General features: G+C 45.1%; 1 protein-coding gene across 3 annotated transcripts in view; it reads right to left on the bottom strand.

Annotated features, from left to right (window-relative positions):
• Positions 1–20967, bottom strand: part of LOC138481051 (transmembrane protein 182-like) — a 498008-nt gene extending 477041 nt beyond the window's left edge. Inside the window, exon 1 of one of the 3 annotated variants that reach the window (XM_069612917.1) lies at positions 20698–20967. In XM_069612917.1, coding sequence (XP_069469018.1) covers positions 20698–20850 — 153 coding nt within the window. In that variant the 5' untranslated portion in view covers positions 20851–20967. The remainder of the gene's footprint in view (positions 1–20697) is intronic. The other 2 variants (XM_069612918.1, XM_069612919.1) reach the window with 2 other exon arrangements.
• Positions 20968–26952: the final 5985 nt, after the last annotated feature.

Raw genomic sequence — 26952 nt, 5'->3', positions numbered from 1 at the left:
TACAGAGAAAAAAAAAGTCCCAAATGACAGAGTCTACAAGGTGCACAAGATTCTACACCTCGTACAAGGAAATGGAAACTCCATATAACGTTTTTTGTTGTCTTGTGTCTTCCTTAGTCGGAATATAGTCAACATATTGCATCGAGGAGACTTGACCTTGGAGAGGTCTATTAGAGCCAGGCTAAAGGGTGACCTTGTAACGAGTCAACGTCTAGAGGTTAAATCAGAAACCCCGGATGGGCTTGAACCAGGGAGCAGCAAAAATTTGTGCTAGGGTTCACAGACGTTTTGGCATATGTTGTGAAATGCCTTCTTCTGGAGCCAAGGTGCAGAGTCCCCTGCAAGAAGCAGAGGGGACCGTAAGTGAAAGGGGAGCGATACATATGATGGTACTGCTAAGTGTGACTAACTACTTGAGTGACACAACATTAAATACACAGACTAAAAAGGTAAGTTAAAAAAACTAATCTCTAGAAATCACAGTTCCATTCGTTCACTGACCTTAACAATAGTGGCAACAGATGTACTTGCCTTTCTGGCTTAGTGATTGAGATTGGAGTGTGGGGAGCCCATTGTAGAAAAACTGCTGCAGCTCCTTTAACACCCAACGTTGGAATTGGGGTGCTAGAAAATGTTGTAGAGAAACAGAACAATGCACACAAAAAATGCTGTGAGAAAACAAGGAATTAATTAGGCGTAGCCCTAGTAACATGAATGTAGTCAAAGTGTAAAATATAAATACCTTGGTGTCCAAAATAAGGTAAGCACTGAGGATTGGTTGAGTCATCCTAATCCCCAAAGGTGGAAGTGCAGCGCATATGTAGATGTGTGCTGCTGTAAAACACAATGGGGAGACACAGAAAGAGAAAATTGTAAGGGCTGTGGCTCTGGTTGCGCTCAAATGGCGGCATGACCTACAATGGAGGGCCATAAGCAAGCCATCCCAGGATTTACCACAAGATAGGTAGGACACGTGAAATCGGGTCTGTAATGCCGCAGCGTTGGACAGCTCTACCGGAGAAGAACTGCTGAATGCTATGAGCAGTTGCTGGTAGAGCTGTATCAAAAATAGGGGACTGCGCATGCGCGTGGAGCGAGCCGCTGGTCCCATGCGCATGCGCAGTCACTGAGGCACGAAAATGTAGTGTTTTCCCGAACGGATCCAGAGGAGCGTATAAATGCAGGCATGACGGAGGGCATCAAAGTCTGTAGCTGTACGGGTTACGCCCAGTATCTAAGTGTGAGCATCTGGACCGCATCTGTGTTAAACAAATAAAGCGATCCTCTCCAGGGAAATGAGCACTATCCACTACTGCACGGCACATGCATGTAGATGAAATTGTGTCATGCCAAGAGCAACAGCTGTTTAGAAAAAGGGGAGTCTATATACTAACGCTGTTGGAGAGCCTCAGGCAGTGGTAGGCAAGGTCAATCAGTGGAACACAACAGCTAAGGTAATGTGAACCTTGGCTAGTATGTAAGTCAATGACTACATATGTCAGAAAAGGGAAGTAAAGCCCTGAATTAGCGGGTACGTTAGGTGTAGGCTGCAAGTAGTGAGAGCAGAATTAATACCAAGATGTGGTGTAGTGAGCAAGATTGCAGGTGCGGTAATACAATGTTATAACTCACAAATAATGGCCTGCCAGGTGCTGCAATCTAGTCCCAGGTGTAAGACAGGACTGGGAGAGAACAGTGCCCTGATAAGATAATTCTCAGCAGTTGAGAGGTGGATAAGGATCCCCAAAGTTGCTTCATGTGTAGGGGCCTACTGGATGTGCCTCATTAAGTCCAAAGTGCTATGGATTTTAACTTGAACATCCACCAGGCTTCTTTGAAGTTGAGTGAGTTGACTGGATTATTCATATGTGGTACTTTGTCCACTATCCACCAGAGGAAGTTGTCTGGGCCATGGCGGAGTTCTAAAAAGTGTGAAAGCAGTGGTGCTGTTATATTCTTACTCCTTATTCTGGACCTGTGTTCACTGATTCTTTTGTGAATGAGCCTGGAGGTTTGCCCCACATACCTAAGGCCACATGGGCATTCGATTACATATATAACACTCAAAGATTTGCAATTAGAAAAATTATGATGATAGAGGACATGATGGAGCACTCCGCAGGCCACTGTTCATGGTTGGCAGGTGCCCAACCCGATGAGCTGGTGTCTGTTGATAATGTAGTAGACAAGCCATCAAAGGACTTTGACATCGAATCCAATGCGGGAGGAGAGTTTGTTGATTAGTGCTTTGTGCTCATTCATGTTGAATGCAGAAGAGAGGTTTAGCAGGACCAGGAGGCATGAGTCGCCTTTGTCCATGCTGAGAATTGCCTTGTCGATAGCCGAGATGGTGGCAGTCTCAGTTCTGCATATTGGTTGGAAACTGGGCTGGTAGTCTTAAAGTAGGTTCTGTTGGGAGATCTTTTTGTGTAGTTGGAGCATGACAGATTTCTCAATAATATTGCCAATGAAGGGTAGATGGGTGATGGGGCGGTAGTTTGGTAGGTTCTCTGGGTTGAGTGTGGGCTTCTTTAGTAGGGGTAAGATCTGGCAAGTTTTGATTGCATCAGGGAACATGTCTTGCATGAATGAGGAATTGATAGTGTGGAGCAGAGGGTTGAGAGCCTTCCCCGTGATATTCTTCAGGGTGGAGGCTGGGATGAGGACATCCACATAGGAGGTGGCCTTGAGTGATGTGAGGTTGTTTGTGCGTTTTTCCAGCATTAGGCTCTTGAATTCTGACCATTTTGGTAGATGACATGGTGGGATGGCAGGGTTGTCTATGGTAGGCAGGATGTCATCAATGTGGCTACGCATTGTGTCAAATTTGTCTGTGAAGGCACCTCTTCATGGACTGATGTTGGTATTTTGGTTATGTTAAGGGGCTGATGCAGTGCTTGATGGCCTTTAAACTGGCTCTGCTCTTGTTGAAGGCTTTTTCTGTGGATGCTGTATCATGCTATTCAGTGTCTGACTGAGCAAAGTACATTATAAAAACCTAATATAAGCAAATAAATGATTTTCTGATAGACGGTTATCATTCCACGATAGACAGTCTGTTACATTCCTATGAAAAAGAAGAAGGGGGACAAAACGCACAAATGAGGGTTCTTAGCTGCTTTGCTTGGAACTGAAGAGCATTTTGGGGACATAAAAAGGACCACAGATCTATATATTTGACAAATATTTCTGTGAGGAAAGGATTGTATGCTGAAATAACTAGGGAGATGATGGGCTTGGAGCTCTTTTTTTCACCCTATCATTACAAAGTGTTACCATGAACCATATATTGATTTGGGTAGATTTAGGATATGGCTGTGATGATACATGGGATGCAAAACTGGGTTGTTCTGATGCTCATTTTTGGAGATAACGTTTCTTCTTCCAGCACAGTGGTTTAGAAGTGGACAGGCTGAGAGGAGGATCCAGGTTTCAGTATAAGAATTGCTGTGCACAGCCTCCTATTCACCAGGATTCTTAGAGAATTATGGATATAGTTTGAGGGAAAAGATGTTTAACAGTCTACAGGACAACTAGATTTTCAACTGCAGAGGATTTCCGCAGGTTCTGCAGCTCTGTAACTCATTTACATGAAACTGACATGGTAACATTTATACAGCGGAACTGAAGAGCCCGCTGTGTCAACTTAAGAACATTAACACCTGCTCATTTGAATAGACTCATTAGCAATTTAATTCGCTGCTGTAAAATCAATAATTCTGATCCATTTAATACAGAGACTTGAATACCTTTTAGCACACTGGTGGATTATGTACCTCACACAGCACAGACAGACCAATAGCTTTACTGTTGTCACATTTCGAAGTTAACAGGAACTGAACACCACTCCGATGATGTACCTTGACAATCCAGTGTTAAAACACTCGTAGCCATCTAAGAGGATTTGCTTGTCATAAAGCGTGACCCTACCTGTGGATTCCATTTGGTGCATGGCTATAATGTGAATGAAATACCATACACATTTAAATTCCATGTATATGCCGCTTATTTAAGTGTTGTGCCGCACCCAGTGAAACACAAGACATAAATAAGCTGAAAAATTGACAATAAACTGTGGTGCAAACAAAATACAAGGCCAGCTACCATCATTGTGTGGTGTACCACACCCTAGTTATGTTGCAAATGTCTTTATAAAGTGTGGGCTTTCGATTTTGGAAAGCAAGTTACAATGGCAGCTAAAATATACATATGTGGTGTGACATTCCTCATGTACCATTGTCTCCAGATGATAAACTGTGAGTGTTTCCAGCTATCAAGCAAGTACTAGGGCACTTAATTTATGTTTCTGTGTCATGCCTGAGATTTAATACTGAAAAGTATTCAGAAATGTGTGCTGTTCATTTTATGTGCTGTATCTCGCCCTTTGCAATATCAGGACAAGTAATGAATGCACTCTATGTAGAACACTTCTGTTATTAGTACTAGTTTAATCCTGTAACTAGTTAAGAGAAAAAAGAGTGGCTAATTTTATTACTGCTTTGCTTTGTGTTGTTAGCATCCTTTATTTTGATTGTATTTATTGGGCATTTATAATGCACCTATACACAATGTGTTTCAAGGCGCAACAAGACAAGAGGCTGGGTGGGAGAAACATGCAGGACAAACTTGGCCTTGTGACATTCGGATCGTGCAAGTGCATTAAAGAGAAGTGCCAGGGAGAGGGGATGTGGGTTAGTGCCAGTCAAGGTGGAAGGACCTGTGAAAAAAGTGAGTGGCAGTGGAGGGCATGTGGACAGAGCCAGGAGAAAGCAGAGAGTGCAGGGGAAGGAAGGTCCACAAGCTAAGTGTGAGGTAAGTTGCTGGAAAGGCTACAAGGGTGCAGGCCCAGCCAGGCTAGTGCAGGAAGAAGGGACAGAAGGGCAAGTGCAGGTTGAGGGGGAGACAGGGGAGACCAAGTGCATGAGTAGACTGTATTAGGGGGCGTGATGCTCTGTCAAACTCGGAAGGGACCAGGCAGCCAGTCAAGAAGCAGACATGTACATTAGCAGGGTAGGGGGAGAGGGAAGGAAGAAGAGAAAAAGAAGGTCTTGAGAAGCTTCCGGAACTTAAGGAGATCCAGCTCAAGTCTGAGAGGGGCAGGAGGGCCATTCCTGAGGGAGGCACCTGTGGAGGAGAGAGATCTACCCCAAACTCTCTGCTTGGAAAAGCGTCTAATCAACAGAGAGTTAGAGCCAGATGACCAAAGGGTTCCAGCAGGGAGGTATTTAGGGAGAGGGTTGGATGTAGAGGGGTCCTAGGGCCCAGAAAGCCTTGTGGATGATGCAGTGGGTCTTGAACTTGATCCTTGCAGCAACCAGGAGCCAGTGGATAGGTTTTAGGGCTGGGGAGATGAGGTCCCTGAGCTTGAGGCCAAGGATAAGTGTCACATTGTTATTCTGCATTAGTGGTGGGGGCGAAGGGAGGAGTTAGGCAGATTAAGGAAGAGGTGAGGAAAGGGAGAATGCCTCTGAGGAGGTGCAGCTGAAAGTGGGCCTTCTTGGCAAGGTCTGTGATATGAGGAGAGAAGGAGAGAGAGATGACACCAAGGTTTTTTGCATCACAGGACGGTAAGGGGAGAGGGCCCATGGAGGGCGGCCAAAGTGTGGGATGGAAAGGGGACGTAGGGGTCCCAATGAGAAGGATCTCAGTATTATTGGCATGAAGGCAGAGATCGTCAGCAGTGCACCATGCCTGAATAGCAGACATGCAGTCAGGAATGAGAGAGGAAGAGGAGGAGGCAGAGGAGGGAAGCTTGAAGGAGAGCTGTGTGTCATCCACATTAACACTGGAAGTTAGGAAAGAAGGTGGAGATCAGATGGGCTAGAGGGGCCAGATAGATGTTGAAAAACAAAGGCAAGAGGATGGAGCCCTGAGGGACTCTGCAGGTGGGGAGTGAGATGGTGGGAGAAAAGAGCACAGTTGATCCTAGGAGGGTCGGTCCGAGTGGAAGGCGGTCAACCAGTGCAGAGTCAGGTCTGTGATGCAAGGGTGGCATGATTGACTGTTTCAAAGGCAGAGGAAAGGTCAAGAAGGATGAGAATGGAAGGAGACCTGGAATCGAGATTAGAGAGCAGGCCTTCACAGGGGTTCAGGGGAGCAGTTTCTGTGCCTCTGGCAGCTCTGGTCATGGAGACAACCAACCGATTCAGTGTGGTGGATAAGCTGATAGGAGACCAGCTTCTCCAAGAGTTTCCCCCGGAAGAGGGTAATGGAGTAGGGCAGTAGTTTGCCGGACAGGAAGGGTCGGCAGAAGGCCTTTTGAGGAGAGGGTGCACAAGGGAGTGCTTAAGGAGTGAGGAGAAGGATCCAGTGGCAAAATGAGTGATTGCAGAAATCGACCAAGGATGAAGCAAGGAGACAATATTGTCCTTGATAGTTCTGAAGGAGCAGGCGAGCACTTGTATGGATGAGACTTTGATAGACCGAACATGTCTAGAAACCTCATCAGGCGTTATGGGAGAAAGTAGGAGGAGAGGAGAGAGGATGGCCAAGGGAGGCCTGAGAGTGGGTGAGGAAGAAGGGCGAGGAGTAGATGTGAGTGAGGACAAGATGTCCTGAGTTTTAGAAATGAAGTGAGAGGCCAGTGAAGTGCAGAATGGCATAGGAGGCAGAGGAGAAGTGGAGACTGCAGTAGGGTTGTCGAGTTCCTTGCAAATTTTGAAAAGTTCAGCTGTGTTGTTAGTGGCTGCAGGGATGCAGGCTTGGATATAGGCCTTCTTCTTTGAGCAGATGGAGAGTCTGTATTGCCTTTGGGGTAGGTGTCTGGCCAGTTCCTCAGAGGATGTGCTCGAAGCCCGCCACTTCCTCTCAGCTGCTCCGCACTTGCATTTCAGAGCCTGCCAGGTCAGAGTCACACCAGGAGTTGCACTTGGAGGCAGGTTTCATGCGGATGCTCATGACAGGGGCAAGGATGGCTAGAGTGTTGGCAATGGAGAGTTGAAGGTTAGTAAGGGCTGTGTCAGAGTGAGAGGCAGCAGCAGGAGTTGGAGGGGGAGTGAAGGTGGTGGCAAAAGCGGCAAATGACACTTGCTTCATAGGTCAAATGACGGAGAAAGAGGCTGGCAGTGCAGACGGGGGCTTAGCCACGGGATCCAGGAGGTCCATGTGAGAGGACAGGAGAACATGATCAGACCAGTAGAGAGGAGTAATGAAAGGTTTGGAGATGGGGATGTCTGAAGAGATGAGAGCATTCAGGGTGTGACCGGCTGAGTGCGTCGGCCCGGAGGGAAGAATGGAGAGGGAAAGAGAGTCACAGAGGTTGCAGAAGAGCCCAAAAGCTGCATCAGGGGAGTCGAGGTGAATACTGAAGTCTCTGAGGAGGAGAAGCTTGGAGGAGGAGGCAAGGAGAGAAGGGGTGAGATCAGCCCATTCAGAGAGGAAGTGGGTGACCTTGCCAGGGGGCCTGTAGATGGTGGCCAGGGTCATAGAGAGGATAGGTGAGACATCAAGCCTACAGACAAGGCATTCAAAAAAGAAGAGTAGGCTGAGTGGGTATGATAGAAGCAGGGATCCACACAGGGAAGATCAGGGCAACATTGCCCCGGGCCGGTTGGAGCTGGGCTTAGAGAGGATTGTTTACCGCTCAGGGAGGAGAGTGTCAAAACCTGTGACTGAGTTGGCAGTGAACCACGTCTCAGTGAGAGGGAGAACATCTAGGTTGAGGTGGCAGATGTCAGAGGAGTGTTTGACTGCAGATCCAGAGTTGAGGGTAGCTAAGTGGAGCAGGTTTAAGGTCTTCCTGAGGAGGGGTACAGGAGTGTGGTACACCTGTCGGAGGTGGCAGAGGGGCCTGAGGGGTTGCCGAAGGAGGAGTGGCAGGAGAGGGAAGGAGTTTGAAAAGAGACGGAAGACACCTATCAAGAAGGAGGATGTTGGGCTGAGAGCACTGAACCATGACAGTGCCTTTTAGGTAGACATTAATGAAGACCCTAGAGGATAGGAAGGATGCCAACAGTACTTCCCAATGGGTACCACCATTAATGGAAGAGGAAGACAAAGGGGAGAGCACAGAGACCACATATGGGATCCAAAGGTTCGGTGAAGGGACGACAAAGAGGATGTGAAAGTCTGCCTGGAAGAAGCGTTGACATAGGTGTCAGTGATGGGCAAGCCTGGTTTGGAGACTAGAATATCCTTCTTGAACTTCATCAGAGGGATAGGATAGGTGATAGAAAAGCAACTAGAGAAGATAGGACAGATTGAGAGCACCACTGAGGGAGAGTGCAGAGAGAAGGAAGGGGGAAGAGAGGGATAGAGGGAGGTACTGCAGAGCATGACACCAGCTACAACCAACAGCAATGGCACAATCTAGAGTCAAGTGTCCAGGATGAGAAAAAGCCTAGGCTACACCATTTAGCAGAAAGCACGACACCCAGAAGCGAGTTATCAGGACAGAGGGTAGAACCTAGATATAACTTTGAATACAGCAGCAAAGGCATGAACACACAGTTTTGACTTTCCTAGAAAAGAGGAAAAAGTCTAATTTTTAAACACAGCAGCAAATGCAAGAACACACAGATTTGACTCTCCTAGAAAAGAGGGAAAGCCAAATTATTAAATACACCAGCAAAGGAAGAACACACAGATATGACTTTCTTAGAAGAGGGGAAATCCCCTCAGGCTAATTAAGACGATTCACCAATGACAGATAAAAAATATCATACAACTGCCAAGCTCAGCAGACACCACTATTAAATAATATGAGTAATACGAGAGGAGGGACAGTTAAATAGGGAGTAGTAATGGCTGTTCCCTCCTGCCAGCACCTTTCTTACCTTGTCAGTTGCTGCTGGTTGATGGCTGCGCTGCATGCTCCCACTGCGAACATCGGCTGACACCTGTGGGAGCTGCTACTGTGGGAGCTGCCCTTTGCCTCGGGGCCCTTAGCCGCAGGGGGCTGCAGCGGGCAGTGGGGCTGCCCTGAGAACAAAGGTTAAGTAGGGCCTAGTGCCCAATCAGGGTCATGGGCGGGGACGGAAAGAGGGAGCAGGAGGAGGAAAGAAGTGAGTCAGGAGGGGAAGACAACAGAGAGGCCGCGAGGCAGCAGAATGATTTGCACAAATAGAAATGTTAAAGCAGCAGATGAAATTGCTACTAATGCAAAACACGAGTAGAAATACACACGCATAGTTATTGCAGGCTGGGACGAGAGGAGATCCTCTATTGCATGCCCAGAGATTCCCAAGGAATGCCCTCAAGTGTACACAACATGAAATAACAGCCTGCAATAACCATGCGTGTGTCAATTAAGGACCATACTTCATGGGAATATTCACCTCTTAATGGGGTGGCCTTCTATTGACAAATACAGATTCATCTCTACCCTTAGAAGCAATCAGACCACACAGTAATCAGTGTTGGTCGTCCCTAGACCTGAAGAAAGTGGTTCTACTAACTTGTTCACCACTGAAACCGGTCGGCTGTTTGTGTGCCCTGACTGTGCAAATACGAATTAGCGAGATTCACGAGCCAGGCCACAACCTGATCACATTCCTAATAAATATCAGGAGGGACTGTGTACTAAATTTAAGGAACGGAGTCTACAACAAGATACAGATCTCCGAACCCTAAGAAATAGCATTTGTTTTTAATCAACATTCGCCCAATACTCCGAAAGTTTGTTCTTAAAACATTCTGTGAAAAATACACGTGAATTGACAATCTTGTTTCTCGACTTATATATTTTCCCAGCCGAGAAACATTTGATCAGCATCTTTGTTTTAAACAGTTGCATTCCAAGAAACCAAAATAAAATGTAATGTTTCCCTGGAAAACAATGAGAAAAACCCACAGTGAGTAGAATCTCGAAGGAAAGGGAAAACGGGAATACCAAATTATGGATTCATTCTGAAACAGAAGTAATATCTAAATAGAAGTTACTCGAATCAAATTGTGTTACAGAGTCTTCTATATATGTCAGTTCCCTCGAATGTCTGCTCAGTGAGGATGGTCCAGTGGGTGTTCCCCACATGATCCTTGCTACTTGGAGCTACGCTGCGAACATGGTTTCTCTTATTTCTGTTGTGTTTAGTTAATGTTATGCTGTGTAGTCTTTTATGTTATGGAATTGTTTTCTATTGCAGCTTGTATTTTCAACTGGAAAAGAATACAAGTGTATTATAAATACGCTAGGAAAATGCCATAGTTGGAAATAATACTATGGCATGTGAAAGCTTGGTTTCAGAACTCACAGTGTATTATTTGATGGGTCAGCACTGCATTAGTTGTTTGGCATAAAGAGTTGCTGACATTGTGTTTCAAAACCCAAGCACCAACAAATTACACACGATTGGGACAATCAGACAATCAAGGAACATTGGTATGTGTGACCTAATGGAAAGTTACCCATTTGTGTACAAGGGCAAGACTGACCAGTCATAGCCCCCATTAGATTGGACTTTCTGTAAGTTTCCAAATCAGTGGTGGATGTGATGAGTGCACGTGTTGGCAAGGAATCACCATGGAGGTTGAGGAAGGACTGGTGTGGGCAAACAAGGTATTCATTATTTTGATTTTCTGTTTGATTTATTTCTTCACTTGCTGGTTGGTCCATAAAAGTGAGGACCTCAGAGGCTAGTTTGCTGCTTGAAGGTATAAGGGGATATACTGTATGTTTCTACTCCATTGCAATGCAACTGCCACTGTTAACACTACAAGTCGTATCTTGTGAATCTGGTTTCTCCATTAATCTGCTTCCATGACCTGGACATGTCAACTCTCTGAGAGGACACCTACAGCTTGCAGACAGTATTCTCACAAACTTTGCAGAACTATAACTGAAAGGTCAGGAGCCACTTGAAGCTGTAGCGTGTTGGTTGAGCGGAGGATGACCATAAGTGGTGTTTGTTAGAAGCCATGCCTGGTACCGTTTTTAGCAAAGAAAGCAAGCCAAGATGCAGCTGGGAATTGAAAAATGTATCCCCGAAGGGGTGTAGCTGGTTTAAATGATGTGAGTCCTCAAGCTCTCAATATCTGAAGTATATTACACAACACTTAGTCATTCAGGGAGATGCGTGCATCCAGGTAATTAGGGATCGGATGAAAGACCATTGAATTTGTTTGTGAGTTTTTACATCTCACGGCCACTTAGTGAAGATTTCCTGTTCCTCAGTCCATGTTTTGTCTCCTCAGGGCCACACAAGGCTGCCCTTGCGTGTGTGTATGTGTGCAGTGTATATGTGAAACTGTGTGGGTTGACAAACTAAAGAATTAGTGCGACAAGTAGCGGCGAGGCTGCCAGACATGTATTAAACAGGTATGGGCCAGTCTAAAGAGATGTCAATACCATCAAAGGTCAGATAGGTTCAATATATAAAATAAAGGTAAAAGCGGATCATGTCATTTTTGCGAAGAATGGCACGACTTAACTCAGGACAATCAACATAATCAGTTTCCACTCAAAGGTACCTTAACTGGAGATCATTTGTGTAATATCAAGTGATCAATAGAACTTAAAAGGGGGGAATGTGTTAAAAGCAGTGGGAAGTTTATTCTGATTGGTATGAGGAAGTTTCAGAAAGGCAACATGTGTCTAAATTAATGGGAGCTAAAGAATTCTAATGAGAAATTAAGGGATCAGTTCAAAAATCTTAGTGGAAAAGGAAACTTGGAAGAAGGGGAGCAAAAGGGTCCGGCACCATACCAGCTCTACCCTCCATTGGTAATAGATAATCAGGATGAGGAAAAAGCAGAGGATATCATTGATTTGTTCAATGGTGTCCGGAATATAGCTTAGTCAAATGACCAATTTGTGTCCTATGACACAACAACCTTTCATTTGGAAATCAGCTGTCCCTCTTTATACATCTCCAGACTGTCAGTATTTCCGCAATCACCCATCACTGACAAGTACCCCAGTATTAGCACCTGGGAACTTGCCCAGCCCCAGGTTTTACCAAATTCCTGCTGCTTCCCCTTTCCTAATGTGCGTAAACTGATATGAAAGACACAGTGTAAGAGGAGGTCCAGCTACAAGCCCTTTGAGGAAAATGCCAGGAGAATCCTCAGAAGGAGCGGCAAATCTAATCACTGTTTATGTCCCAGGGTCACTGGGGATTGCAGGAGTCTGGTTAAGGAATTGCCAAATATCAGAGAAGAACCAAAGAGTTCTGTGGAGTAATTGGAGAACCTTAATAAGTGTTACAATCCTTCATATGCAGATATTAACCAGCTTATGAGAAGTATTGTGTGGAAGTCAAGCAGATACTTATTCAATAAGGTTTTTGGCCAGTAGCTGACTCGTGGAAATGTGGACAGGGCTTGGTTGAGCTGGACACAAACTAGTAGCTGCATTTGCAGGTGCTGCCCCAAAAAACAGACTCGCCCAAGATCCACCATTGTAAAGAGAACAAGGGTCAAAGGATTTTATTGAGAGATCCACCATTGTAAAGAGAACAAGGGTCAGAGGATTTTATGGAGAGGCCTAAGATCATTTTCCACCATCATTCAATCCTCTTTAAATCAACAGACGCCTCTGAGCATGACTAATGCATTTGTAATGGGATTACACCCAAGAAGGCAGTTTATGATGATCAGTATTACTACTAAGAAAAATAAATAAGCACCTATAAAATATATCTGAATCTGCTGCCACATCTGTGCCTGCCTAACCCAAAATACATTACAATATCCTCGGGCCTCTGGGCTCAATGTTTTGGACCTAGACAAACAAATTAATTTGGTTGTGTCTGTGGGGCTAGTGGTAGCTTGCATATCTAGCCCTGACTTTAGAAATAAATGTTTTCTTTGTACAATCAGAGGCAGGGCCCAGCCAGGATATATTGGCAGGGGGCCTGCACCCACCACAGTGCGTGTAGGCCCCATCACCTCTTGTCATGGCAGGAAAGAAAACATGTATTTCTAAAGTCAAGGCTTGGGCTGGGGTCTAGCTAAAGTGGTGGCTGGCTGGCAGATATGGCATGAAATGGCCGCATTCTGGCCCCCCGTGAATGTCAGGAACTAGGAAGCTCTCTCTGCTTCCTGGTTCCTCTCTGGTGGAGCAGAGGAAGCCAAAGGCCTGGCGTGAAGAGACAAAGCTGCTGCAGAATAGAATCCGGCCCTGAGATGGCCAGGAAACAGCCAGCCAGGAGATGTTTCCTTACTGTGGCAGTGCATTTATTACTGGTTTTGAATGCAATGTCAACATGCTGAGTTTTCGTCATGATGGGGAGGGGATCGGGGGAGTGTGTGCAGCCATCTAGGAGATGATATTTGCTTACAGAGGCATGATTTTTTTTGTTTTTTTAATGGCATTGAGGCCCATCAGGAAAAGTCAACATGATGATTGTTCTTACATGTTGGGGTGGTGAGAAGTATTTGCACTGCCAGCAAGATGATGTTTTCCTACTGAGTGGTGGCTTTTTTTTACTGGTGTTAAGGGAACATGAGTGTTATTACATTGAGAGAGGGGCATTTGTGCAGGCAGCAAGGAGATGTTTCCTTAGTGGATTGCATTTTTTACTGGCGTTAAGGGAAAAGTCAGCATGAAGAATGTTTTACAGGTAGGGTGGGAAGCAAATGTGAAGCCAGCTATAACATGTTTTCTTCCTGTGCATGAGATATTCACTACCAATAAATGCAAAGCCAACAGGAATGTTCTTACCTTGAGATATTAGCATATAAACTGGACTCCAATAAGAGCGCTGTCCATAAATTAAAAATTGAGAGTCTGGAGGCCAACAATAACTTGATCTTAAATCGACGAAATCTAATCAAGTTACTTCATTTTGTACCAAGCCTACGGGCATTAACCTCAAATAATCTAAAAATCGTGGAGTTTCCGGATGAAAGGAAGAACGATAAGGTGGTGCTCCACCTAACTTCATCATTAATTGCAGCAACCATACTGGAGGCCAATGTTGCTTTGTTATATAAATATATTTTGGCATTTATATAGCGCTACGAACCCTCAGGTATCTGAGCGCTGCTTATTATTACCCACGGTGTGTGGTGCTCATTTATCAACCTCGGAAGGATGAAACGCTGAGTTTGGCGCTGCCGGGATTCGAACCTGCGTTCGCAGGCTCTGCACTGATGTCAAAGCGAGCGCTCTACTCGCTGTGCCACTTGACCGGCTGGTCTCACTGGGCTTCGATGTTTACAGGCATACAGAGCCTGAGTCGGCATGCCCTCTCATTAATGGAAACACAGCAGTCCAAAGGTCAGCAACTACGAAGCCATGCCTGGCACTGTAACCATTTTGGGTCCCAATGGGGACAGCCTCACAAGGGCATGCACGGAAGCCTCAAGAATTGGCCTGCAACTGTGAAAAATCAGAGTCTCCCAAAACATCTCCACAATCGCCTAGGAGCGACTGTGTACGTGTAACTGATGGCCAGAACCCGCAAATAAGAATCACAATAAAAAGGAATGGAACCTCTGAAAGTAGCGAGGAGACTGGGATAAAAACCTCAACTTCTCCGACAAATAATGTCAATGGTTGGCAGGGGCATTAAACACAAAACCCAAGCAATAACGCCAGGAAGCCGAGATCCTACAGGTGTGTAGCTTAGCCTCTTGGAACACACAAAGCTTTACACACCTGTTCAACTCTAACTGGCTAGACTGTCTCCATATTGCATGTCTCCAAGAAACATGGCTAAGTGACATGCAGGTAGCATCTGAGTTTGAGGTTGCCTTAAATCCAGCAATAAAATCACAAAAAGGGCACCCGATGGCAGGTATGATAACTATGGTCAGAAGATCTTCAGGCTGGCGAATTACAAACTTGGTGAACCATTCTCCCTACATTCAAGAGACTATCATTGAAAGGTTGGGTCTACACGAGCACAGTCCTGACCAGATTATCTTATTGAACCTGTATTGGAACCACCTAAGAGCGGGAAAGCTCGATTACATCGACCAAATATCTGAACTACTTGACGGTCGGCTAGAAGCCTCGGAATGGCTAACCATAATCATTTGTGGTGACCTAAACATCGACCTTTTCAAGCCTCTAAAGGTGGATCAAAATACACTGGCACAGGCTTGGATCAACTAAAAGAGTTTACGAAACTTACAAATGCTGAACGGAAGCACTCGGGACGACATACCGGCGACACCAACGTGGCTCAGCGATAATTTATCTTCTACTATAGACTACATGTTTGTGTCTGAAGTTCTACACCCAAGGATAAATTCTCTGAAAGTCTGCAGAACACCTAACAGCGACCACAATATGTTGCTAATGAAGTTTTCAACATTTTCAAGTGCTCAAACCTCAACATGGACTCACAAAATCCTAGTGGAATCTAATAGAGTATGCTTAAGATTAGACGAGAGTGAAGTCATCATCATGACTAACCAGTATTGTCAACTCAGTACAGACCTCGAACATTGTCGCAATTCAAATAAAAAAAGGTCGGCCTAAAACATCAGAACTTGGTCCGTGTAGATTGCTTCTTTCTCGAGATCCTTAAACAAAAGCGCACGATGCGGGCGGCGCTCAGGAGATCTCAGCACCTACATGTCGACGTTCGTAAACAGGCAATAAAGTCAGTATACACGCATTTCGTCGACCACTTTTTCATCGTGGGACTTTTCTTTGCCGACCCTTTCATCAGCAACATTTTTTTTGTAAAACATTTTTTAGGGGGGGTGTTTGTGCGGGTTGGGGTGTGATTATTTAAGTAAGGGGGGATTTGGGGGTGCGCAAGCATGCCATTTTACAAAACGACGCAGAACAAATGCTAGCGACATTAAAGAACAAAAACTCGAGGGACCTTTGGAGCCTTGTTAACAACACGCAAGCCCATCAAACAGCCCTACAGTCTTGCATGGTCTCGGAATCATCTTGGATAGCTCATTTTGAAGAGCTATACAAAGCAAATGAGCATCCAAGAGGCCTAGTAGAAGCACCCCTTAAGCCGTGGACCCTGACCTTCCTGAAAGACGACATTGTGTCAATAATTAAGAACGCAAAAATCTTGCGAGCCCCGGGTCCGGACAGCCTTACCAATTTTACCATCAAACAGCATCCTGACTCATGGGTAGACTTATGCGAAGCCTTATTCGACAGAATAACTAAGTGCTGCCGAAACCCAAAATCCTGGAAGTCTACAGTTATTGTCCCGATATTTAAGAAGGGAGATAGAACAAGCCCCAACAACTATCGTCCAGTCACATTGTTGGACGTACTGGGCAAAATCTACGCCACAATGTTGCAACAAAAACTGGTGGCTTGGGCAGTCAAATCAAATCACATAGACAAATATTGAACTTGATCAAAATGGAAGCAATAAAATCAAATACGAAGGTGTACTTGGCCTTCATTGATTTTTCATATGCGTTTGACACCATTGACAGGTCACTCTTGTGGTCCAAATTGTGAAGTTGGGGATGTCCAGCAGACTTAACGGCAGCTATCCAAGAACTTCATACTGAAACGTCAATCAAAATACGGCTCGATCAATCAGGAACACTGTCTGCACCAATTAAAACCTTTAAAGGTGTAAAACAAGGCTGTCCTTTAGCTGCCGCAATATTCAGTTTGTTCATATCGGACATAGGTCTATCAATTGACTCAGTAAACTCATTTCCACCAAAGGTCACTAATTCGCACTTAAATTGGCTTCTGTATGCCGACGACTTGATCCTGATGGACGTAACACCTGTCGGCCTTCAAAGAAAACTGAAAGCAGTCTTCCAATATGTTGCAACCAACCAACTCTTAATTAACACAAAAAAGTTTGAAATTCTTGTGCTTAAGAACTTGAATGGCCAAAGCGGCTTTAAAGCAAGAAAACTGAAATGGTTCTTGGGTCAAGAACAAGTCCAGACATCTCGGAGTGTAAAATATCTTGGAATGTTAATAAATTCATCTATTAACGACGCTCCATGGATTGCTGAAACTCAAAAGAAATTCAGACAACTGGCGAGTCAAGCGGTGATTATGCACAAAAAAAAAAATTGAAAAATTTCAATAAAACCGCTGTTGGCTTTTTATCAACACAAAGTAATCCCAGTTTTATCAACAGAAAGTAATCCCAGTCTTGATATACGGTGCAGAAAATGCATTGGGCTGCGCCTATGCAGCATGGTCATCATTAGAGAATAATTTCTGGTCCAAGGCATTGGCGCTCCCAAAGGGAATTATGACTCCTTGTGTGAGGTATGAGTTATCACTCATATCGCTTCACGCTAGGATCTATTGGAGTTTGTTAGGCTTATTTCGCAAAACTCGCTTACGTGAGCAAATACCACAATTTGACATGTTTCACTGCACGACACGTACGAACTCGAGCATTGTGACAATGTGGATTAAGAGATGTGAAGGGATTCTGAAAGAACACGAAATTAGCTTGGACATGCTTCACGTCAATCCTAATGCGACAAAATTAAAAATATGGCGCGCTGACTGGGAGCAAACTTGCACACAAAGAGCTGCTGCTAAATTAATGAGTGAGGTGCCTCTTGAAACTCGAGCATTTAACAAGCCACAACGTTTCAATGAGCTATTTCCAGACCCTCAAGCACAAAGACTGTTCATGATGTTGCGTCTAAATACTTTCAAAACCAAGGAGCGACTGTGTGCATGGAAATGTAACAGAACTTTAAATCCAATGTACAGGATTTGCTCACAAGATAAGGAAACCCTCACGCATTTAGTGTTATTTTGCACTAAACTTTGTTCAGAAAGAAGAATCCATCTGGGTCCTTGGAGTCTAAATCACCCCTCCCATTGTGCAGATGAATGGTGGGCCTACATGTTTCAGGGATCAGATATGAAACTGTTACTACCATTGACCCGTTTTTTATCGATAATTGAAAATCACTTAAGCTTGCCTTTAGCTGAGGAACAATGAAGGTAACGCATGGGTCACAAAAGTCAAAAGGAGGGGTTCATCAGGAGAATGTTGATGACAAAACGGATTTGTTTTATATATCTATGTGTGTAACATTTTAAAGGTTTGTGCTAAACCGATAAAATTAAAATAAAAAAAAATAAAAAATTAGCATATATTTTCAAAGTCACCATTAACCTGTTTTCTTATGGTATTATTACTGTACTATTACTGGTCACGCACAAGGGTGGCTGGTACATTTGGGTGCCAGGAGACAGCCCTGCCCCCTTATTTCTACGCCAGGTGAAAGATTTATGGTTTGATTAAAAAACATACATATATCTTCCACCTAGTTCAGTGTGCGGTGTGCCCCCTGCAACAGCATGATCATCATGGGAATTGCACATGCATGGTGGTTTTGGCCTCTACAAAGTGTGGCAGGGCCCCTGCTTTGCTGAGAAGCTTGTGGGGCCAATTCAGCCTGGCTCAAAGGGGGGTATGTAAATGTTGTGTCATGCCACTGGCCCTGTCCTGAACAAGGTATGGTCAAAGGTGGTGGGAGAATTTAAGGGTATGACTCAAGTCCATGTCTGTGGTAAGAGCAAGGCATGCACAGTGGGTAGAGAGGGTATGTTATAAAAATTACAATTCAGTGACATAACTTTGGTTGTACAGACATTATGTATATGTTTATCTTAAAAAGAGCCTTTGAAATACAGTTAGAAATCTTTGATTACAATTAAAGGGGCCTTTTGTGCCGCCATTGCAAAACAGAGAAACATCACAAATTGGACAGTTATGGTTTCTAAAGCAACCCTAACTTGGCCAATGCCTTCGTAAAGGAACCATAAGCCACGATAACGGACCCACTAAAATGCACTGCTCATGACACCCCACATGCCCACAGAAATGCACACACCCAAAGTTCCTAAGGACATAAGGAACACAAGTGCTAAGGAAGACGGTAACATCCCAGATTGGTTATACTGAATTTTATTTTGATGTAAGAAAAATACATAGCCCAAATGGACTTTAAAGATTATTTTTAAGATAAATGTTTCCATGTCAAGGAGCACAACATGAGATGCATGAGCATAGGATATTTGTATCTGAGTTATGGTTACTTTAGAAAAATAATGTCTTTATTGTGGGGGGCTATTCTCCTGCACTACTACCATTATGCAGCATTAGAGCCTGCATTAAAGGTCCCTAGTAGGTAACCTCTTTTGAAGGAAGGGTCAGGACCTCTGTCTTTTCCCCTCTTTATGTTTACCATTAGCAGATTTTTGTACAATGTATTTATTTTATTGTACATTTATAACACACTTAATACCAGTGAGAGGTTTCTAAGGCTGGGTTGGGATTCGATCCTGTGTTGCTAAGTGTTGTCTTGCTTCCCAGACAAACGCGTTGCCCCTGGGTTATCCTTCCTCCTTCCTTCCTCTTTTGGATGTATTCGCCTGAACCTTTGTCTGGACTCAGGTGCTCACATACCTGTGAGCAGATTTTGCAAGCTCACGAGGGTTTGGGAGGATCATGCCTACAAAATGCTGGTGTAAAGCTGTCTCACACTTTTAAGAGATATTCTCACATGTAACCCAATTAAATATCGACTTTAAGAGCCCATTTGCCGTGTCATAGAGCACATTATGAGAAAGTCTGAGCAGGGGATGATTGTGTCTGATTAATGATTAATTGAGGAAAATAAATGCTTATGGGGGTTATTGTTCTTCACAGCTATCTTAATGAAGCATTAAAGGCTGCACCAAAGGTCCCTATTGTGTTGTAGGTGATCAGCACCCACGTCAGAGGCCCCGAAATAGTCCAAAGTCTGATGTGCAAACACCTCAAAGGTTCTACCGTCTTTCTTTGTGAGCTCTCTGACATTCCCGAGGACAACGGCTTTGATTTTCTCATAAATGCACCTCTCCTAAGGAGCCAACTGAATAATTCCATCAGTTCCAGTCTTCGGGATACAGCTCATGAGGGCAGCTCCCCATTACTCTTCCTACACCCCCTGTTTGCAGAATACAAGTTCCACTCCTTCAAACCAATCAAAGGTGACTCTCCGCTCCTCGTGTGGTTGGACCATGTCCCTGGGGATGTGGCTCCGGCATGGTGCCGCCACTGGGGAGACTTCCACCCCCCACTCGAAGTTCTCTGTACCCGGGGGGTTCTTCTCCAGTTCAAATCTGCAGAGCTCCAGCGTGAACAGACCCAACTTTTCTGTTCTGCTAAAGCTGCTTCAGCCTTCTGAGAGCCTGAGTGGAAAGATAGACATAGAAAAAAAAATGCTTGCATGTCTGCCTTCATGTGTAAAACATCCTACTCCATCTCTGAATAGAAAGGCTTTAGAAAAGCAGGTGACATAAATCAGCTCTTCCCTTGAGGAGGAGAACTGCAACAATGCATACTTCTGCGAGTATAACCCGAAAGGCGCTTTCGCAGTTTTTAAATCCGAAATATACTATTTAGATTTTTTTTGTATGTTATGTTATTGATAGCATTTGTGTAACACCCAAACCCAGAGGTATCCCAGCGTTTCTACAGAGGAAACAGTAAAGACATCAAGCAACAACATAGTACAGGGTGGCGTCAAACATTCATTTTATGAAGATTTCGTTAGAAACGGCTAGAAAATAATCTATTTTTTATAAAAGAGGCAGTTAAAAAAATGTCTTGGAAAACAAATGTTCATGCTGAGGGAATGATATACAGATCAGGTCCTTCACTGCTGTTTACTCCTCCTATGCCTTCTTCAGAAGTAATTAGTGAACAATATATTAATAACAAAGCTTTATGGGTGGAAAGGGGACGCTGACTTCCCTGACCTTTCACCTGCACACATTTCCACAGATTTCATTGAATTTATAAATATAAACTACAGCCTAAAGGTAATGCAGCAGGGTCATTTTACCTCTGTAGAATGCGAGGTCCCGCCTTTCGATTCCAGGGCCCCGCAGTTCTCGATCGCCAATAGCCAATAATCAGTCCCAAAAGCAACAAGAAAAAGCAGAACACCAAATCCACCAACAAGGCCCGCGCACAGCGCTGCGACGCCGACCTTCATTTTGGACCCTTCCCAGAACCTTCGTAAACCGTTAAACCGAGGCAAATGGCGCTGCCCGGGGAAGAGAAGAACGGTATTAAGTCAGAGGGTGCTGTGCTATTTGCAGACGTAGATTAGCATGTGTTTTCGATGGGCGGTGTGGGTTTCACAGGGGACAGTGGGCGATGGGCTATTAAAAGCAGATGACCCTGCTCACAACACGTGGTCCAAGCACGCAAGACGCCATTGCGACAAAAGCCATGCAAGTGCCGTAAAAGAGAACGTCCACACAACATTTTCAAGCAATAATATGCATTTATATCAAGCTATCTTTGTACATAATTAACGTATGTGCTTTTAAAGGGTCACCTCTGCAGGACATAACGCGACTTTTAGGTCCTCCTATATCGTGACTTCCCATACATTTGTTACAGAAAAAAAGGCACGGTAAAAAAAGAAATAGCTCGACCCTTTCATTCTGAAAATCAGAAGCGGGCAAGCATTATGAAGCGGAGCAAGCTGTTGGACACACAGACCATTGGCACGCAGAACCACACCCTGTTGCACTTCAAAAGGCTTTGGCCATTTGTCTGTAACTGAAGTCTGGGCGAGGTTACCACGCCAGGACACACCCGGTTGCATTCTTACAGCAAGGACCACTGTGAACTGACATGCCTCGTGAAACAGCTGCAATCTCTGAAAATACTGTTGCCCAAAATGTGCAGCTGCTGGAGTGCAAGAAGCAAGGCGCCTCTGCTTCTTTCCCGCGGCTTCCAAGTCTCGAAATACTTTAAAAACTCATATTATACCATTCAAATGGGCTCCACTGGCAAATCCTTCACATTTAAGACACAATGAGAATATGTCTAGTTATTTAGGCAAGCGCAGTGCAGTGGTATGCAGTCTTTATAACAAATCCTTTATGTAGACATGCTTTTATATCGAAACTTTTATAACGAAAACACATATTGAAAATATGTGTGTGGGTGGGGTAAAGGGTTAAATCTGTGACTGTGCCGATAAAATCAAAATCTAACTGTGTATCCAGTTTCTGTTGCTTTCAAATTTAAAGTTTATTGTACTGTCCCACATACAGATCCATGAAAATTAACTGAGTATGTGTGTAAGAGGATTTTAATTATAAGAATTATATAACCAGAGCATGGCTTATTTTGACCTAATGACGTACTGAACCGATTCACAAAACTAGTGCAAACCTGACAATCCATCTTATTTTGAACATCCTTGTTGTACTGAAACTCACGCGTATTACTGCATTCACCGTTTGTACTTCCATCGTCTGCTGTCCGTGTTTAAACAAGGGATTCCCTCTCTCCCCCATTTCCCACATGCCATTATGGACATTTGGGATGCATCTGAGGGAAGGTAGACTTCTGAACTCAAGTAGACTCCAACAAGTGATGAATGGAACACTTTAAATAAATCATAACCAATTGGACCCCACTCTGTAGGTTCAATTTAATCGTTTTAAATCTGTCTGTTATTTCTGTCTGGCCGGCCTCTCTTGGCCCTCCCACCTTTGAGGCTAAAAACCTCGGGGTCATCTTTGACTCCACACTCTCCTTCTCTCCTCACATCTCTGACATCTCTAAGAAGTCACACTACCAACTGCACCTCCTCAGAGGTATTCTCCTTCCCCCAGAAGCTCACTGTCTCCAGAGCTCTAGTTCTCTCTAGACAGGACTATTGCAACAGCCTCTTTCTAAATCTGCCTGCTTCTACTCTCCGCCCTCTGCAACTTATCCAGAACAGGACTGCGAGACCTGTCCTTGGCCTCAAGCCCAGGCATCGTATCTCTCCAGGACTGAAATCTCTGCACTGGCTCCCAGTGGCTGCGAGGATTAAGTTCAAAACCCTCTGCATCGTCCACAAGGCCTTCTGGGGCCTGGGGCCTCAATACTTTCAACTCTCTCTTCCTAAATATCTTCCTTCTCGAGCTCTCCGCTCATCCACCTCCAACTCCCTCAGGGTCAGTCGCTTCTCCAAGCAACGAGTTGGTGGTAGATCTCTTTCTACGGCTGGGGCCTCCCTCTGGAACAGCCTCCCTGCCTTCCTCAAACTAGAGGAGAATCATCTCCGGTTCCGGAAGCACCTCAAAACCTTTCTCCATGCTTCTGCCTTCTCTCCCCCTCTCCTCTGCTGACCTCCTATTGGTTTATAGTTTTGCAAAGGTAGCTGGCGCCCCTCTCTCGAAAGAACAGACTTGATAACCTGTTCAGTGGTTATTAACCACTTGAGAGTTTGCAGCCACTGCTTTTACTCACTGTGCCTTTCACAGATGGGAAATATCCATTTGCATATCAGTCTTTGTCCTGCCCAGGGGCAGTCCAGCACCGAAATGCAATGGCAATTCCAACCTGAACGAGAGTGCCACCAGCAACCCCATACACGTGTTTCACCCTTGTTGGGGATCATCAGTGAGGTGAAGCTGATGCCTCTCTAAGCACAGTGAGAGGGAGACCACGTCTGGTTGCCCCCAGGAGACCTAGGGTTACCAATCCCAGGTTCCTTGAAATTTAGTTTGCAAAGGTAGCGGGCGCCCCTCTCTCGACAGAACAAGGCCTGATAACCTGTTCAGTGGTTGTTAACCACTTGAGAGTTCGCAGCCACTGCTTTTACTCACTGTGCCTTTCACAGATGGGAAATATCCATTTGCAGAGAGGCATCAGCTTCACCTCACTGATGATCCCCAACAAGGGTGAAACACGTGTATGGGGTTGCTGGTGGTACTCTCGTTCAGGTTGGAATTGCCATTGCATTTCGGTGCTGGACTGCCCCTGGGCAGGACAAAGACTGATATGCAAATGGATATTTCCCATCTGTGAAAGGCACAGTGAGTAAAAGCAGTGGCTGCGAACTCTCAAGTGGTTAACAACCACTGAACAGGTTATTTGGCCTTGTTCTGTCGAGAGAGGGGCGCCCGCTACCTTTGCAAACTAAATTTCAAGGAACCTGGGATTGGTAACCCTAGGTCTCCTGGGGGCAACCAGACGTGGTCTCCCTCTCACTGTGCTTAGAGAGGCATCAGCTTCACCTCACTGATGATCCCCAACAAGGGTGAAACACGTGTATGGGGTTGCTGGTGGTACTCTCGTTCAGGTTGGAATTGCCATTGCATTTCGGTGCTGGACTGCCCCTGGGCAGGACAAAGACTGATATGCAAATGGATATTTCCCATCTGTGAAAGGCACAGTGAGTAAAAGCAGTGGCTGCGAACTCTCAAGTGGTTAACAACCACTGAACAGGTTATCAAGCCTTGTTCTGTCGAGAGAGGGGCGCCCGCTACCTTTGCAAACTAAATTTCAAGGAACCTGGGATTGGTAACCCTAGGTCTCCTGGGGGCAACCAGACGTGGTCTCCCTCTCACTGTGCTTAGAGAGGCATCAGCTTCACCTCACTGATGATCCCCAACAAGGGTGAAACACGTGTATGGGGTTGCTGGTGGTACTCTCGTTCAGGTTGGAATTGCCATTGCATTTCGGTGCTGGACTGCCCCTGGGCAGGACAAAGATTAACATGCAAATGGATATTTCCCATCTGTGAAAGGCACTGGGCCTCATTACGACCCAGGCGGTAAGTTACCGCCTGGGCCGTGACTTTACCACCATGGCGTAAACTACGTTTACGCCATGGTGGTTGGCGGACTTACCGCCCTATTCCGACCTTGGCGGGGCGGTAAGTCCCCAATCCCCATTTACCCTTCCCCATTCCCATTTTTGCCCCATAGGGCATAATGGGAGTGGGGAAGGCGTTAATTACGCCACCGTAAATTACGGTGGCGTAATTAACTCCATGGTCCCTTAGTGCCATGGATTTTAACACCTGCTAAAAGCAGGTGTTAAAAGCACCATGGCGCTAGGGGACCTCGTAATTGGCGGTAAGGGGTCGGCGCAGCTAACGCTGGCGTTAACCCCTTACCGCCAGGGTCGTAATGAGGCCCACAGTGAGTAAAAGCAGTGGCTGCGAACTCTCAAGTGGTTAACAACCACAGAACAGGTTATCAGGCCTTGTTCTGTCGAGAGAGGGGCGCCCGCTACCTTTGCAAACTCCTATTGGCCTACCTGAACTGCACTGGCGACCTGGACACCCTCTGATCTCGGGCCCTGGTCCCCCCCCTCCCGGCACACCCATGCACTGCCCACCTGGCAACCCCCGCACTAGGGGACTGTTTCTGTATCCCTACAGTCTCCCTACCAGCCCTTCACACCCGATGTATGCACTTACCATTGCCACTTGTTGGGCATACTTATTATTGTTATCTTCTTCTCATGTACTGCCCTGTCCCTATCCCTTCCCATGCACTTGTGCGATCTGAATGAGACCTGGCCTAGGTGGATCGTTGTCTGTCCTCCCTTTGTTCCCCTCCCTTGCCTTGTCGCGCCTTGAAACACCTGTGTATAGGCGCGTTATAAATGCCATATCATATCATATCATATCATTATTTGTATTTATTTGAAGAACAGGGATGTCAGTTTCAAACAGAAATGACTTATAATAATACATGTACAGAAGACAGAGGTGTTCCTCTGATGGGTGCCTGTACAAGAGCACAAAGATGAGAACAAGTGGTGAGCCAGTTTATGAGGGTGTGTACAAAGTTGGACACAGGGCATGGGCGGCTGCACTTTGCCCCACGCCTGTTAGGGCCCTGTGGAGAAGGAGCCGTTGACTCCCCTTGCAAGCTGTAGCGTGGGCCGTGTGCTGCAGAGTACCTAAACTTGCTGCAGTGCACTCTGAGCTCACGGGCAGCCTGCATGATGACAGGGAAGCTGCAATATCTTTTTCAAAAGCAGCTCTTGTCCCTCGAGGTTTGGCTCCCTCTTGTTTCTTCTGGGGAGGTAACTTGTCACCTGTCAGCCTCCTACTGTGACTCTGGAGAGACAAACGCCCCAACCCCCTTCCCATCAGCTCAATAGGCGCTGTGGGCCCATAAGCACTGCTGATCATTTTCTTTCTTAAAGCAGAGCGTTTAAAGTGGGTGCAATTTACTATTGATGGCCTATTTAAGAGACCATTTTTGTGTTAAGAACTGCTAAGGGGCATTTTTATTTTGAAAGCACATGCAAAGCAGCAGTTAGCTGCCTACAATCTGTGCCTTCCTCCAGCACAATTAAATATATTGCACAAAAGCGTTTCAGCTATTTACCTTATTTCTACATGTTTATACTTACCAAGCATAAACGCGTTTAAGTAGAATGTAACATTTTTCTCACATTATATATGAAGCATGCAAGTGAGCCATGAATATTTACCAATGATGTGACAAGAGAGGTTGTTAACCTGGAGACTGGAGGGGATATTTTCCTTGGTTCTGGCCCTGTACTGAATTTCATGGCACAAGTCGATACATTTGGGTGGACAGCATCCGCCCACTTTTTTCAATGGGTAGATGCAACCCCCAGTTCTGTGTTTTTGAGCTCAACATTAAAAAAAAGTTTGCTTGCTCAAGTGTTCAGCTACTAGGATTTCACACTAGGTTGTCATAATTCCAATGCAGACGCTTACGCACAAGAACACATAAAAGCGCCATTAAAATGCATGTCTCATGTTTGGATTTTGGTTTCCTTTTGAATGTTTCATTATGAATTGTTGGGTTTAAAAGGGGAGCACCTTTTATACTTTGCTAGTGTAGTTATTGGAAATTCCCCTCTCGGATTACCATGTTTTCGCTGTTGCCTGCAGACATACTGGTCATTATCTTGTGATAGCACATCCTGTGATGTCACTTCCTGTGATGTTATCAAATGCAAATTAAGTGGCCCGCTCTTAAATTGTCACACTTGGCCCGCAAATCCCAGGGCCGGCCCTGGTGGGACATATTCCAGGGACAAAATATATATAAGTAACATGCGATGTACAAAGGAATGTAACGTTCACCTCTGGGTAAGTGCTTCAAACTGAGGAGAAGCACTGTACAAATATTTAAAATACATTACACTTATGAAGACTAAAGTGCTTTAAATGTGGACCTTTGCTTTGGCATGCATTTGCTCTCATCAGAGTATTTCATTTAAAAGCTCTTCAATGTAAGGTACTGGCTGAGTAACTCATTATACCCAGCACTAACCACTGTCTGCAAACCCACCTGTAGTCATCATGGCT

The sequence above is a fragment of the Ambystoma mexicanum genome, chromosome 5p (genome assembly GCF_040938575.1).
Source record: "Ambystoma mexicanum isolate Mex_15411 chromosome 5p, UKY_AmexF1_1, whole genome shotgun sequence".
NCBI classification, from domain to species: Eukaryota; Metazoa; Chordata; class Amphibia; order Caudata; family Ambystomatidae; genus Ambystoma; species Ambystoma mexicanum.
This window is presented reverse-complemented; position numbering and strand designations above follow the sequence as displayed.